The sequence below is a fragment of the Glycine soja genome, chromosome 18 (assembly GCF_004193775.1).
Source record: "Glycine soja cultivar W05 chromosome 18, ASM419377v2, whole genome shotgun sequence".
NCBI classification, from domain to species: Eukaryota; Viridiplantae; Streptophyta; class Magnoliopsida; order Fabales; family Fabaceae; genus Glycine; species Glycine soja.
Genome location: NC_041019.1, coordinates 19,226,396 through 19,240,935, shown reverse-complemented (window position 1 = coordinate 19,240,935; position 14,540 = coordinate 19,226,396). Strand labels below are relative to the sequence as shown.

Here is a 14,540-nt window from a genome sequence, read left to right as displayed (position 1 = left end):
TTAGATTTTTGTTGTTGTTGGTATGGTCTGATAGGCGAGAGGGGAGGAGGGGTTGCGGGGAAGGGGAAAGAAGGGTTCCCAAGAAAACAATGGAATTAGAAATACGATTTTGTTGTTGTACATTGTACAATAGAACAATATTTCTGTTGCAGGAGTGAAAAGTAACGGAAATATGATTCTATTGTATACAACAAGAGAATTGTATTTGTTATTTTTTCACTTCGCACTTAATAATGGAAATACGATTTGTTGTACTAGTGTGTAACATAAACACATTTTCCAAGAACAATTTTGGAAAATACAAAAAGTTACTCACTTGGATAGTGTCATTAGCAAAGTTACTAGTTTCAATAGTATTTCCCTTTTATGAACCCTTTTTCTTTCCTTTTCAAATTTTTTTACCCCACCCTAAACTTAAAACTTTTGCTTGTCTACAAGCAAATTTCTAATAGACAACCCTAAATTATTATTATTATAGAATTCAATTTTTGTATAAAATTTTAAAATAAGTAAAAGTAAAATAATTATAAAATATAACTTGAAGGATTTGAACTATTCATGTAAATCATTATATATAGAAGTATTCGTATTTATAACCTATAATTTAAATTAGAATGGGACCACTATAGTAGCAAGAGGTTTTTAAAGAACAAAAAAGAGAAAGTGAGAGAGTAAAAGAGAAAAGTAAAAAATAAAAAATATTGCTATTAAGTGTCCAGCGAACAGGTGGCCTATATTTTGAGATGGCAAATAGAGAAAGAAAAAAAAAGAAGATGAAATACGTGTTTGTTACCGGCTTGTTTTTAAAATGTAAATATTTTTGCTAGCATGTAAATAGACATAATATTTGAATGTCCCATACCATGTGCAATCTCTCCGTCCTTTCTTTTTAGCCGGCAAAATTTGACTTGCATCTGATGTGGTATGTAATGATTGATTCACCACAAGGTGTTGTTGCAACTTGGCTGGAATGGTGTGTGATGTGGACTCTATCCAAAACCAGCCAAAAAAGGTAAGATCCTTTAATTAATTGTTATCCAATTTCATTTATGAATATAATACAATAATATAATAATATGTTAAAAAGATTACATTCACTCCTTCATGATTAGTTTTCTTAAACCGTCACACATTTATTAGTTTATCAGGAATGTATGTATTTACTGTTCTGATAAGATAAAAAAGAGAGAAATTTTTTGCATAGCTCCAAAAATAGGGATCAGATCATGAGAGAGAAGCATGTTACTGATCCAGTTCAGTACCTATATATAGAGCCATGCAGCTTTATTTGACTATTTTCTGCGTGCAACAGTCTCTGTGAGCTGAAGGTAGTGTGCAGCCAAAAAGATATTGAAGCAAACACTGCAGAAGGGGAGATAAAGGTAATGGAATTGCTTCATTTAAATTTTTCACAAACTCCCTAAATTCTTAACAATAATAGATTTAAATCTTTTTCTGCTGTTTATGCTCCTAGGTTTTGATTATTATCTTACCCCTAATCTTCTGCTACTTGATATCATTTTCTAATTTTCAATTTTTTTGGGATGCGAAAAATAATTTAAACCAAAAGGGGTTAAAAAAAATTCAATCTTTTTCTCTCTCTAACTTTCCTTTTGGTTTATTCCTCAGTCTTTTGTTTCTCTCTCTTCATGTTGTATTATCATCTGTCAGATATTAATGAGTCCTGCAGATTCCAGTGGCTTGCACTTGCAACTTGGGGTCTGGCTTTTTCAATATCAGCTGTACTATTTGTGGCAAAGCTGTTGTTGAGATGGGACCAATTGTGACCCATCTTGCATCTCTTCGTGGTATCTCAGGATAACCATCAATGTCATTTATGATTTCCTAGTCCTGCCCTTAATAAATTCTTACCTAGTTAGGGCTTTTTATCTTAAATCTATTTTTTTTTCTGCTTTCACCTTTTTCTTCTTTATGTCTAGATTCTCTTCATCTGCCTTTATTAGGGTAGTTATTAATTTCATTTTATTTTTTTAATTAGGCTGAAAATAATTCAAAAACCAAAATGAAATATTTTGAATTTACAGGATTTTTTTCACCCAAAATTTGAAGGAACTAACAAGGGACACATAAAGTAAGTCTTTCACAGTCAGAAATAGGTTTTTAACTTTTTACTTGACTGTCAATTGAATCAGTTAAATGGTTTGAAAGACAAATTTATGTTTGTTAGTTAGAGTGTCAGAAGCCTGGGAGTGCTTGCTGGTTGTAACTTTGGCTTTACATGTTTTTCAGGAAACTACTTACTAATTGCTCTCAAAAATTAAAAAAAAAAAACGTAGCAATACATCAACTGAAGGGTGTCTACAGTTGATTTTACTATTATGAGGTATGTTAAACTGGGTTTCTAACTAGGGTGTTTGATCTAACTATTGAGATTGGACATGTTTTGCAATCTCTTGTATGGTTATCACTATAATATTTTTATTACATTTTTATCTTTCTGAAATTTCAATCTTAGAAGTCTTCGTGATGCAGGCTGGGCTTTGAGGCCTTGTTTATTTCTGTTAGTCTTTAGGGTTGAAGGCTTTGAACTTTGAGTGATATAGCAAGAATATAAAACAAAGTATGAGGGTGGTGAATGTGTTCAGTGAAAGTGAGATTTACTGCAGTTATAGGTTTTAGTTGTGGTGGTGGTGGAAAGACATATTTTTGTGGTCCTATGCTGTTAAAACTGTTCTTATCAGCAGAGCTATGGATAATTTGGAATTCTTATTTTAAAGTATGGAATATAGCAATTTGAATGCTCTTGTTGTGCATTATAGTCTTCTCGGTTTTTCTACTTTGTTTGTTTATGAAATGTCTCTTTCGTATATTAGAAATCCAGAGCCCTAATTGCCATCTCATTGACTGACTTCACAGTTCACATCAATGTCCCGTTTTTCACTTCTCTTAAAATGCCAAGCATTGCATCTTTGAATTAATGATTGTCAGATATTTCTCATGTCCTAACTGTACTTTGTTGCCTTTTCGTTCATCAATAGGTAGACAATTCACAAGAGTCCAGCTTTTTTAATTCTGAAGCAAAATCACCATTGAAATTTTACATACCTCAGTGTGTTTTGGGATTTAATTGGTATTGAACTCTGTTCTTCTTCCTGGCAATTTCTGTCTCTGTTGGCTCTACTTCAGGACTGGACCATAGTCCAACATATCTGCTCCAATAGTTTAGTATATCATCAAAGTTAATATTAAGGTACTCATCATAGAAGTAATCTAGATCCATAATTTCCATGAAACAAACCAGAGTTTGACCTAGATTGTTGAACTGTTTTATAGAAACCTTTCCTCTCCATCCTGTAACAAACCTACATAGTTGATTCAAATAAGACTAGATGACTGTGGATGAAGTTGGTAGTAGCTCCCAGTGGAGCAAAGAACAGGATAAAGCATTTGAAAATGCCTTGGCAATTCACCCTGAGGATGCTTCAGACCGGTGGGAGAAGATTGCAGCTGATGTACCAGGGAAAACCTTGGAAGAGATTAAACACCACTATGAGCTCTTGGTTGAAGATGTTAGCCAGATCGAATCTGGTTATGTGCCTTTACCATCTTATAATTCTTCTCCAGAGGGCTCAACAAGCCATGCTAGTGAAGAAGGAGCTGGCAAGAAGGGAGGCCACTCTTGGAATAGTAATAACGAATCTAATCATGGAACTAAGGCTTCAAGATCAGATCAGGAACGACGAAAGGGTATTGCATGGACAGAGGATGAACACAGGTTAGTTTATCTTTGCTTCAATATTTAGAAAACCTATATATTCTAGTATATGTCATTGTGAACATCACAAGGCAGGTTACATTTTAGGTAGTTGGAAATTGTATCTGATTGTAAACTCATAGGTCCTTATGTGCCTTAACTGATTATTTCTTCTGATCTAAATTTAATTTCCATTCAGTCTTAATTCTCTTGACAGTTGTTAGTACAAACTATTTTACAACAATATTTTACTAAACCATACTTATCCTTCTCAAATGACTTAAATCATCTGTTTGGGTTACATCAGTGGGTTGTTTATAACAGTATTTTAGTTCTGATCCTTCTAGAAATATCAGCTTCAATGTGGAAGAGGCAATTCTGCCAGGAAGCTTACTAGTTGTCATGCTTTGTGATTTCCAAAAGTTAAATGCTCTTGTAGTTTCTTATCTAAATGAATCTTGTGGTCCTATCAATAGGTGATTAACTTAGGGTATCTGAGGGTATAGGATCTTAAAACCTGTGTTGTTAATGGCGTGGCAGATTTTTTAACCGCCAAAGAAAATTGGTAAAGGGAGGCCGTCTGCCGTCCTTCTGCCATTGATAACACTGCTTAAAACTGAGATTGTTAAAATATAATTTGGTCCTTAGATGTGGCCACTTGTGTTCCTTTGGTGTTTAAAAGTTTTGTTTTTACAAATTAGGCCTTTGATGGATGAAATTTTTTAGAATTATATAACTTAGAAGGGTAACCTTTCTAGCAAGTTGAAACTTTAAAGAACCAATTTGTATAGGTGGTCACTTTCAAGAAAAAGAAAAAAGACAGCACAAGCTTCCACTTTCAAGGGCCAAATTGGTTATTAACTCCATATTATTTGTTTTGTCAACCTCGAATGTGAATTGTATCTTCTTGCATCCAGAGATGTTCATGAGCAGTATTCAGATTAGGTTTCTGCTTAGGGGAACGGTAAGATAAACTCAGTTTTGCTATGGCTTGGTGTATATACTAAGTAGAAATTTTACTTATTTATTATTGTATTAATGCTGCATTGGAGCAATTATTGTATTTGTATCTCATTTTCAAGTGACGCGTGTGATTATAGTTTTGGGAATTGTACCTGAAAGAATACACTCTGAATAAATGTTTAGATGGCCAGTTAATGGTTAAATAATTTTTGTGAAGCTGTGGACTTCTTTGAAATGGAAATATTTAAGTATAATGCAGTATTGCTAATACGGTCTCTTACCCGAGCCAAAAAATTACAAAAGGTGACTGTGACTTCTCTTTGGGAAGGTCATTCTGCAGAAAATAATATTTTTTTTCCTACATTTGTTTATAATTTAGTTATGTCTGAAGTCTGATGTTGTCCAATCTTGTCTGATGTGGGAAGCACTCTGGATTAATTAGTGCAACATGCTGCTGCTATAATTTAGTGAATCAGCATGTTGGCCATTGGATGATTAAGCTATTCAATTATATAAGCAATCTTGTGGTGCTTATTCCAAAGTTATAATACTAGAATGTAGTTCATGGTAACAGCAATCTTAAGTTGTGGACTTATTAAAGATATTGTATATAATGGAACAGTATAATTTCTGATTTTGGGTCTACTTCGGGTCTCTGCATGTTAATTAGTTAACTTGATTTTCAAATTTATGTCTCTTGGTGATAGAAGCAGTGGGTTTCCTCTTTTGTTTTCTTCTTTTCTATCCCTTGTATCCCTTTACTTTTTGATATAATGGACGCAGCTTGTGTTTGGAACTTGTGTTGTGATTTTTTTTTCCTTTAATCATATTTATGTTCTGTGACAGTTTGATTTTTATAGTCAAAAGTCATAGAACTTATGAATATGACACAAGTATGATAAGACCTGGGTATGAGAGTATGAAAATTCTTGAAAGTTCTAGCTACAAACAACTTAGATATGTTAAAATGATTTTTTTTTTTTTAAAAAAAAAAACTTACATGAATGTATAATATTTGTAAAGAGAAATTATTCATTTCTCTTTAATGCATAGTAATGCCAATGGATGATGGTTACCAAAAAAAAATATTAGAGGTATTCCTTGGATAGGTAACCAGGCAAATCATATGATGCTTATTGGTGGTATTATATATGGGTACAACACTGACAATTTGCCATTTTTGGAGTATCTAGGTTTCATAGTATAGAATAGAACCATGAATTCATTGAGCCATAGCAAACAGATTTTGCATCATTTTCCAGAATTAGTGCTATGCACTTGAAATTAGGTGTGGTGTTTGGACCTTATCCTACTCATTTCCTATTTCGGTAAAGGAAATATTTTTATCTCAAATCTCTATTCCCCAGTTTATGGTTCATGACTTGAAAAAAAAGTACTGTTAGTTAGATCTGTTGAGTTACCATTTTTTTAGGGTACTATTCAGGGTTGTTATAGTATGGTTGGTGAATTAAAAAAAGTAACTAGTTTTGAACTACCATGATTCACTTATTTTAATTGGTTGGTGAATTATTTTAATATTAGTACTTTGAATTTTGAAATTTTTTGTCTTCACATTCAATAGTTATCTATGCTGGACCACCAATATATCTTACCATTCATAATCATATCCCAGCATTGAAAATTCCATATAACCTCTTCAACAACCCTAGATAAAATTTGTTCTGCAGTTGAGGTTGACAAGAAATTGTGCTTATGTTGGACCCTAAGGATTAAGTTCTGGTTCTGGACCTTCAGAACTGTAGACCTTAGTAATCTAAATAGTAATGTACTAGCCACGTTCGTATTTTATTCCATCTAATTTGTCTTCATTAAACTCTGGATTAATTACAATTATGGTCTACCTGTGTTTGGTAGTGAAACAGTATCATATTATTGATTGTTTGGTTCTCTTAACCTTCAGTTTTTCACCTCTAAGGCCCTAGTAATGTTTTGAATTTCTATAGAAATCTGGCAAAAAAAGAGAATTTCCTTTTACCTCAAAAATTGTATCTTTCTATGTTCCCAGGGTGCATTTTTGAACCTCACAAGCATGAGTTGCATTTGCAAAAATGATGATAGACATTATATTGGTGGTTGTTAAAAACATCTAATGAGTTCAGTTGTTATCAATATCATTATCATTATTACGTCAGAATTGGTTTGTTGACTAGATTTATATGTTACTTGTTAAGAAAAACCATGTGCCATTTTAGTATTCTACTATTCTATCATCTTGGCAACTTTAAATTTGATTTCACAAAAGTCTCCATCCTTTTGCTAGATCTGAGTATTTAAACTTATCAAACATTGGGCTGTTCAAACCAGGAAGTTTGGTAAGAACAGGTATACAAGGCGTGGGATTAGTTAGATCTAATGTATGTTAAATGCTGAAGAGTTGGACTTGTTTGGAAGCCAAGTTATTTATGTTATTATCACTTTTCTGCACTTTATATTTTGTTAATAAGGTTGCATTCTCTCTACAGAGCAAAGAAACCAGAGCTAGTCTTCTCCTCCCTTTAAACCTTGTATTGTCAATTTGTCATGATTTTTTCAGAGTTATAAGCATTCGTATGATTCTATTCCAATTAGAATGGCTCTTAAGAGTAGTCTCTTCCGACTTAGCCCTATTTTGCCCCCTTATTTTAAATCTATAAAGCTGGTAAAGTTCTTTGAGCATTATACATACAGTGCTTCATTATGTTCTATGGCTCCATACAAAATTCTTTTGGGAATTTTCTAAACCATCACAGATAAATTCCTGATGTAATGCTGGGAATTCTTTTCCAGTTTTTATTAGATTAAACTGATAAATTCTGATCCATTTTGAGAAATGCTAGGAACATACTCTTTCTACTTAATAGACACCTAAAACACCATTCCTTTTATCCCTTTTGGAATAATTGTGAATGTATGAATACATGATTTTGATGATGCTAAAGAATAATCAAACAAGGTTGCTTTTAAGATTACTTCAACAAACATTCAAAAGTTAAGCATTGCTTCAAGATTAATACAAGGTTGCTTCAACAAACAAGCATTACTACAAGATTAATTCAAGATTAAGCTTTTGCCTCAAAACAAGTGTTTCCAAGAGATAAAGGCTCTGGTAATCGATTACTGGGCAATGTAATCGATTACTAGAAGATAATTTTGAAAAATCAACTTTTAGAAGGGTTTTTAAATTTGAATTTAAAAGCTGTAATCGATTACCAGCAACGGAACTCTTGAAATTCAATTTGAAAAGTCATAACCCTTCAAAATATAACTATGTAATCGATTACCAATGAAGAATTTTAGAAAAAACTTTTTGAAAATACACATCTCTTTAAACCATTTTGAAAAGGCACAAAGGACCTATATATATGTGTGTCTGACTTTGAAAAGCAAGAGAGAGAGATTCTAAGAGAACTTAATTGTCAAATGTTCTCTCAACAACTCTTGGACAAACACTTACAAATCTATTGAGAATTCATCTAGGAATTTCAAATTGTATTATCATCTCTAAAAGAGAGAAATTCCTCTAGGATCTTCAATTTGTATCATCCACTCTAAAAGAGAGAAATCTTTTTGTTCATCTCAAAAAGTCATTTGTAATCAAGAGACTGGTTGTCTCTTGGATTGTGAGAATTGTAATCAAGAGATGGGTTGTCTCTTGGAGAATCTTGAACACAAGGGTGAGGATCCCAAGGTGTGCTCAAAGTCTGTAAAGGATTTACAGAGATAGTGGAAAATCTCAAGTGGCCAAGCCAATGTCTATCTGCCAAGAGTACACTAATCCTTGCATATGAAAAGAAATTGTTTCCACATTCCAACTTATTGGTCACCAAGACACAAGTATATGGGGAATAAATGGCCAAGCCAATGTCTATCTGCCAAGAACTATGTTTTTTTTTTTTTTTAGCTTGGCGTCAATGTTCTTTTTTCCAGTAAATAATAAGGACCCTGTTCTTTAAGCCATTTGTATTACTAGTATTTGTAAGTGGTAGACAGCAATTACGATTCCTTAGTATAGGTGGACATACTTTTGTAATATAGAGTTGGTGCTTATTAGTTTTGGATCTTATGTGTTTCTTAGAACCAAATTAACTTTGCATAAAGTCTAATGTTTTGCACTTAGTTCCAGATATTGTCAATCCATGCTTAGAAATTTCCAATTTATAGCCATTGATTGATAGTACCTATGAAATCTTTATGGCTTTAAGTGTGATGTTTAGCCAATAGCCATGCTAATATGATGGTCAGTAATATTAATAATAGAGATTACTAATGTCTGTTTGTCATATTAACCATAGAGCTACTAAAGAATAAAATGCAGCTTAAGGTACCACTACCTGTCATACCTGTCATAGCAAAGTAATAGAGGATTAGGGAATAATGCTATTATGAATTTTTGTCTACAAGATACATTAAAGACTTTGATCATTCTAGAGGTTTTCTTCTGTTGGAAGTTAAAACTGAGGATCTGTAGTTGCATGAGGATTTTACAGTTTATGCCTACTGATGTTCATTTCATTGGTACTCTCTCTCCTGTTATCTTGACAAGCTTTGATATGCTAAACTTTCTTTTATCCAATTATTTTGTTTTTAAAACGCTTTCAAATTGCTTTAACAGGTTATTCCTCCTTGGCTTGGAAAAGTATGGGAAAGGTGACTGGCGAAGTATATCAAGGAACTTTGTGGTGACAAGAACGCCTACACAAGTAGCAAGCCATGCCCAAAAATACTTCATTCGTCTGAACTCGATGAATAAAGACAGAAGGCGATCCAGCATACACGATATCACCAGTGTCAACAATGGAGATGTTTCAGCACCTCAAGGACCAATTACTGGTCAAACAAACGGTTCTGCGGATAATTCTGCTGGAAAATCAACCAAACCAGCCCCGCCAGCCCCAACTGCTGCCTTGGGTGTAGGAATATATGCTGGTCCTACCATTGGACAACCTATAGGAGGACCCCTCGTATCTGCAGTTGGCACCCCAGTGATGAACCTTCCTCCCCCAGCACACATGGCATATGGTCTCGGAGCACCGGTTCCTGGGGCAGTTGTTCCTGGAGCACCAATGAACTTAGGTCCTGTGCCATACCCTATGCCACATACATCTGCTCGTAGATGAAGTTATGTTCAGAGGCCTAATGTACAAAAAGAAAACAGCAGATTAGAAGGCTTATGAATTTAATGTAATTCTTTACCTATTCCTATAGCTGCTTATGTGCAACAGTTTTATGCTCCATCAATTATTTCAAAATAAGGGATACTAAGAAGCATTAGAATGTATCTACATTGGCTGCCATGGATGGAATATCTGACAGCCTTGACATACCACAGCGTGAAAGTAATGTTGTCGTTAGTCATATAAAGTGGCCCATTCTGTAGATGAAGGTTCTGTGGCAGGCTTATGAATTTAATGTAATTCTTTACCTATTCCTATAGTTGCTTATGTGCAAGAGTTTTATGCTCCATCAATTTCAAATAAGGGATACTAAGAAGCATTAGAATGTATCTGCATCGGCTTCCATGGATGGAATATCTGACAGCCTTGACATACCACAGCGTGAAAGTAATGTTGTAGTTAGTCATATAAAGTGGCCCATTCTGTAGAGGAAAGTTCTGTGGCTTTGGTATGTTATTGTTGTATTTTGATCACTTGGTTTCTGATTTTCCGTAGGGTCTTCTAAATTTCCCATCTAGCTTCCCTTATTATCAGATTAGTTGCTATGATTGACATGATATATTATAGCAGATATTTGTCCATTCTGGCAACATTCCCATCAAAATGTTTCAACTAAGACCACTTCTCTTGCGTTTATTTATAGGTTTTGATTGAGGTCCTGTTGATAATTTTTCCTAGGAGAAAGAAAATAAGAATGTAAAGTGGATTGATTTTCTCTTGTAAACTATAATCCATTTATGCACTCCATAAAGTTGAAGTGCGTAAATTAATTTTAGCTTAGGAGAGAAACTTAATTTAGTTTATTTTTTTAATTTTTTTTCATATAAATGTTTACGGAGAAGTATATCCAAATATATATAAAAACACGATATGTGACACCCTCTACTCCGACATATATATAAATAAATAAAATATATTGGTAAACAAAAATCAAATGGGTAAAAGGTTCACATTCATTTCAATTACCAAATAAACTCATTAAAAATATATTCGACTCAAAATAAGGCCGTCAAATTTATAAAAATATTTTATTAAATCAGTGAGGTGAAATAAAATAGACTAACATCATAAAATTAACATAAAAACTTATATCCCAATGTCACATCTTATCATAGCGTTGTGTCCTGACGTCCTTCAGCACAATATTCCTTAAAGCAATTCACCTAGTCATCTGCTCTCCCGAACACAAAGTTCAAGATCATCACAGGATCCAAACACAAACAGCAAACTAGGAGTGAGTTATCACATTCCTAACTAATAGAGAAACAAGACAACTAGATATACATATCATATAAACCAAATAAAACTTACTTACATGTAATTCACGTCATTCCACCACTTTGTCATTCGAAGTTCACTTTTCATCCATCAATCACACTTTTCAATCATCAATCACATTACACAAGAATCACATGCTCTGATCAAGACATAATAACACCTCAATTTCATAATAAACAATTAGCAAGCGCATGAGACAATTATACTAAGACTCAAGCCTACATGCAATGTGGTACCATGTCAGTGAAAAACCACCCTGGGGTGCTTAGGAGTACATAACAAGACACACCACACAATGGGTTTGTCAGGTCACTCTCACTAAGTAAAATCATAGGGAGACCAGTCAGGGTCACGATGTTTTGCGAGAATGCTCCAACCATATGGGATCAGCATAGGCTTAAAGGAGCACTCAAACCCGATGACCCCAAGGCCTACACTCCGAAGAGTCCGTCAGGGCCTCTCCCTCCTGATTCAGGTCCAACCCCTAAAATCATTTTAGCACATAGACACTGCTAGTGAATTATACAATACCCACGACCTCACACTCGTGTCTTAAACACGTACAACATATTGCGCTACAATTTAACACTGGTTCTTAAATAGGAACCTACACTTTCTCTTTAACACTGGTTCCTAAATAGGAAACCTACATTTTCTCTTTAACACTGCGCATTTACACTTTTCTCAAGATAACACTAGTCGGGTTATTGTAAAATTCACAGCTTACAACACAAATAATGTCACATCAAGAATTAATCACACATTTATTCACAACCAAAACTCATTCACAATTTCACATCTCATAATGTCACAATCCACCATCACATGTTTTCACGTATCTCACAATTCAACACCTGTTCTACTTTACACTTTTACTCAATCTCAATAACAATATTATAATCTCAAGGCAACATATTATTCCACAATTCATCACATATTTCATTTATAAGCATTGCTCATGAATTATACAATACCACGACCTCACACTCATGTTTCAAACATGTTTAACACAATTGCGCTACAATTTAACACTGGTTCCTAACTAGGAACCTACACTTTCTCTTTAACACTGCGCATAAACACTAGTCGGGTTATTGTATAATTCATAGCTCACGATATAATTAATGTAACATCAAGTGTTAAACACATTCACTTATTTACAATCGAATATCATGTCCACACTTTAACATCTCATAACATCACATCAACCATCTCATAACATTCCTAATGATATTCATAAACATGTTCATCAAATTTAACCATAATATTCTCAAACTCCAACACTTAATAATTTTTGGAATCATACTATAACACTCTACAATATTATTTACATAAATTATTAATATAAATAACAACCTCTATATATATATAAGCTAGCATACATCATATTGAATCACAAATTACAAAGTAAGCTTTCAATGCACAAATTCTAAATAATTATATGAACACTTTGGTCAATTTCAATTATGATATTAACTTTTTAAATTATATATAAAAACCTAAACAACAAGAAAAAGAGAAAATACAAAATCAATATCTCTCTCTAAATTTCTCCTTTATTTCAACAATTCATATTAATTAGAAAAAGTACTCGATTTATAGGGTTCACGCTCAACACAATAGCATATCAATTCCACAATAATTGGTCTGTCAAAAATATATAATTCACTGTAATAATTATAAGGATAAAATGAAAATTGCAAAAACACCCCAAAACTCATTCCAATTGATATCTCTAAGGATCCCTACACATATTCTCACTAATTTTCAATTGTGAATAACTCATCCCTTACCTCTAAGCGGACTCACGTGTCTTCAGCCAGCGATAGCAGCATCTCTAGCGGTTCTCTGAGATTCCTCCAATTTTTTTCCTCTAGCTGCTCCAATAGAATTCCTAAACGTCAAAGAGACAGAGAAGGGATTGAAGCCTCCACTTGTACTGTCACCATGCGATTTATTTTTCTCCCTCCAAAAATATTATCTTGCAAATCCCAACGGCGAAAGCGTGCGAAATTGAATTTTGAACAACATATCCAAATTTCATAAAAATCCAACGGTTAACGAAACCGGGATCGTAGTTTTACCGAGACAGCTCTGGGTTTCTGCGGGAAAGGAAAATGCTACAATGCGAGGGGTATTTCTCTTAGCTCAGACATAATATCGAAATTCCCAATGGTGAGAATGCTCTTAATTGGGTTGTGAACGTGGTGCTCAAATTTCACGACGATCCAACGGTGAACGAGTCCGAGATCATCGTTTTTCTGAGACAGGTTAGGTGGCCTGCGGGAAAAAGAGAGGGTTTTGGGAGAAGAGAGAAGAAACAACATTGTGAGGCAGATGAGGTTGAAGAGTCAGGTCTAAAAATTGACCTAGCATGTTGTTATTTATAGCTAGGGGCATTTACGACCTATTGTTTACTTTATTTATTATTTTATAAAAACAAATTTTATTTTATTCTCTATCAAACAAATAAATAAAATACCCTTTTTATTTTCTCTCAAATCATTATTTTAATTAATAATTATATCTCCTTATTTATTTATTTATAAAATCTCATCATTTATTTTAAACTCTATTTATTTATAAATAACAATCCTTTTTAATCTAGTTTACGAAAATTGGGATGTTACAATTAAGAGGAGAACAGTGAACATAATGCTCTTAGTTAAAATTTAATTTTGATATAATGATTATTCTTGTTAGATGATTTAAAATTCTCACTTGACATACTTATTTTATATATAAAAGAATTAACAAATAATATTAGAGGAAAGAAAAGGAGTTAATTAAGCACCTTCACCCAAAGTTATTTGGCAAACAAACAGAACTAGTAGCCTTGCTAGTTGCCATCACCCTCTAGAATTTCAATGCTTTTGCAATCATGTGGCAATACTTTAGGAAATGTTCAATTCAGGAGATGGAGATTCCATTCAAGAAGGTTCCTAATCTAGAATTGAATCACGATGACGATTCCCGATGGTGGAGCACGACGGCGTCACAGGGGCCCTAAGGTGGTATTAGGATGCCTGCATATACTTCGATGCTCAAGTCAGTAATGGATCAGGGTGGAGTGAGAAAATGAAGTGAGTTAGTTATCATACTAGTGTTGGCGGATTTTATACCGTGTTTATGGCAGGAAATCAGTTATCTAGGTGTCATTTCATGAGGTGCACATCTTTAATTAAGGTGTCACACTGTGATGTAAATCTCCCCTTGTAGTTATCGGGAAGATTATCACTTTAGTTTGAGCGCCAACATTCTCGGTGTGAGCTCATAAGGAATACCAAGAACTCGGTTCTAGGTGGCTCAAATTAAGATAGTGTCTCGATTTGTTTGTCATCAAATTACATCCAAAACAATTTTCCTCAAGTCGGGTGCTTCTCTGTTGAAGCTGTCGACTACCTCAATGA

At 33.8% G+C, this 14,540-nt stretch overlaps 1 protein-coding gene across 6 annotated transcripts; it reads left to right on the top strand.

The window, feature by feature from the left end:
- The first annotated feature begins 993 nt into the window (after window positions 1-993).
- LOC114396397 (transcription factor SRM1-like) lies at window positions 994-10,470 on the top strand. 6 transcript variants are annotated; one of them, XM_028358353.1, is made up of 6 exons: window positions 997-1,012; window positions 1,313-1,382; window positions 2,046-2,092; window positions 2,251-2,344; window positions 3,000-3,736; window positions 9,291-10,470. In XM_028358353.1, exons 5-6 carry the CDS (start codon window positions 3,351-3,353, stop codon window positions 9,793-9,795), a joined length of 891 nt encoding a protein of 296 aa, XP_028214154.1. In that variant the 5' UTR covers window positions 997-1,012; window positions 1,313-1,382; window positions 2,046-2,092; window positions 2,251-2,344; window positions 3,000-3,350; the 3' UTR covers window positions 9,796-10,470. The 6 variants fall into 6 exon arrangements, with proteins under 6 accessions (XP_028214155.1, XP_028214157.1, XP_028214154.1 ...); XM_028358354.1 differs by lacking the exon at window positions 2,046-2,092 and having other exon boundaries at window positions 994-1,012; XM_028358357.1 differs by lacking the exons at window positions 997-1,012; window positions 2,046-2,092 and having other exon boundaries at window positions 1,122-1,382; window positions 3,000-3,211; window positions 3,295-3,736.
- The last annotated feature ends 4,070 nt before the right edge of the window (window positions 10,471-14,540 follow it).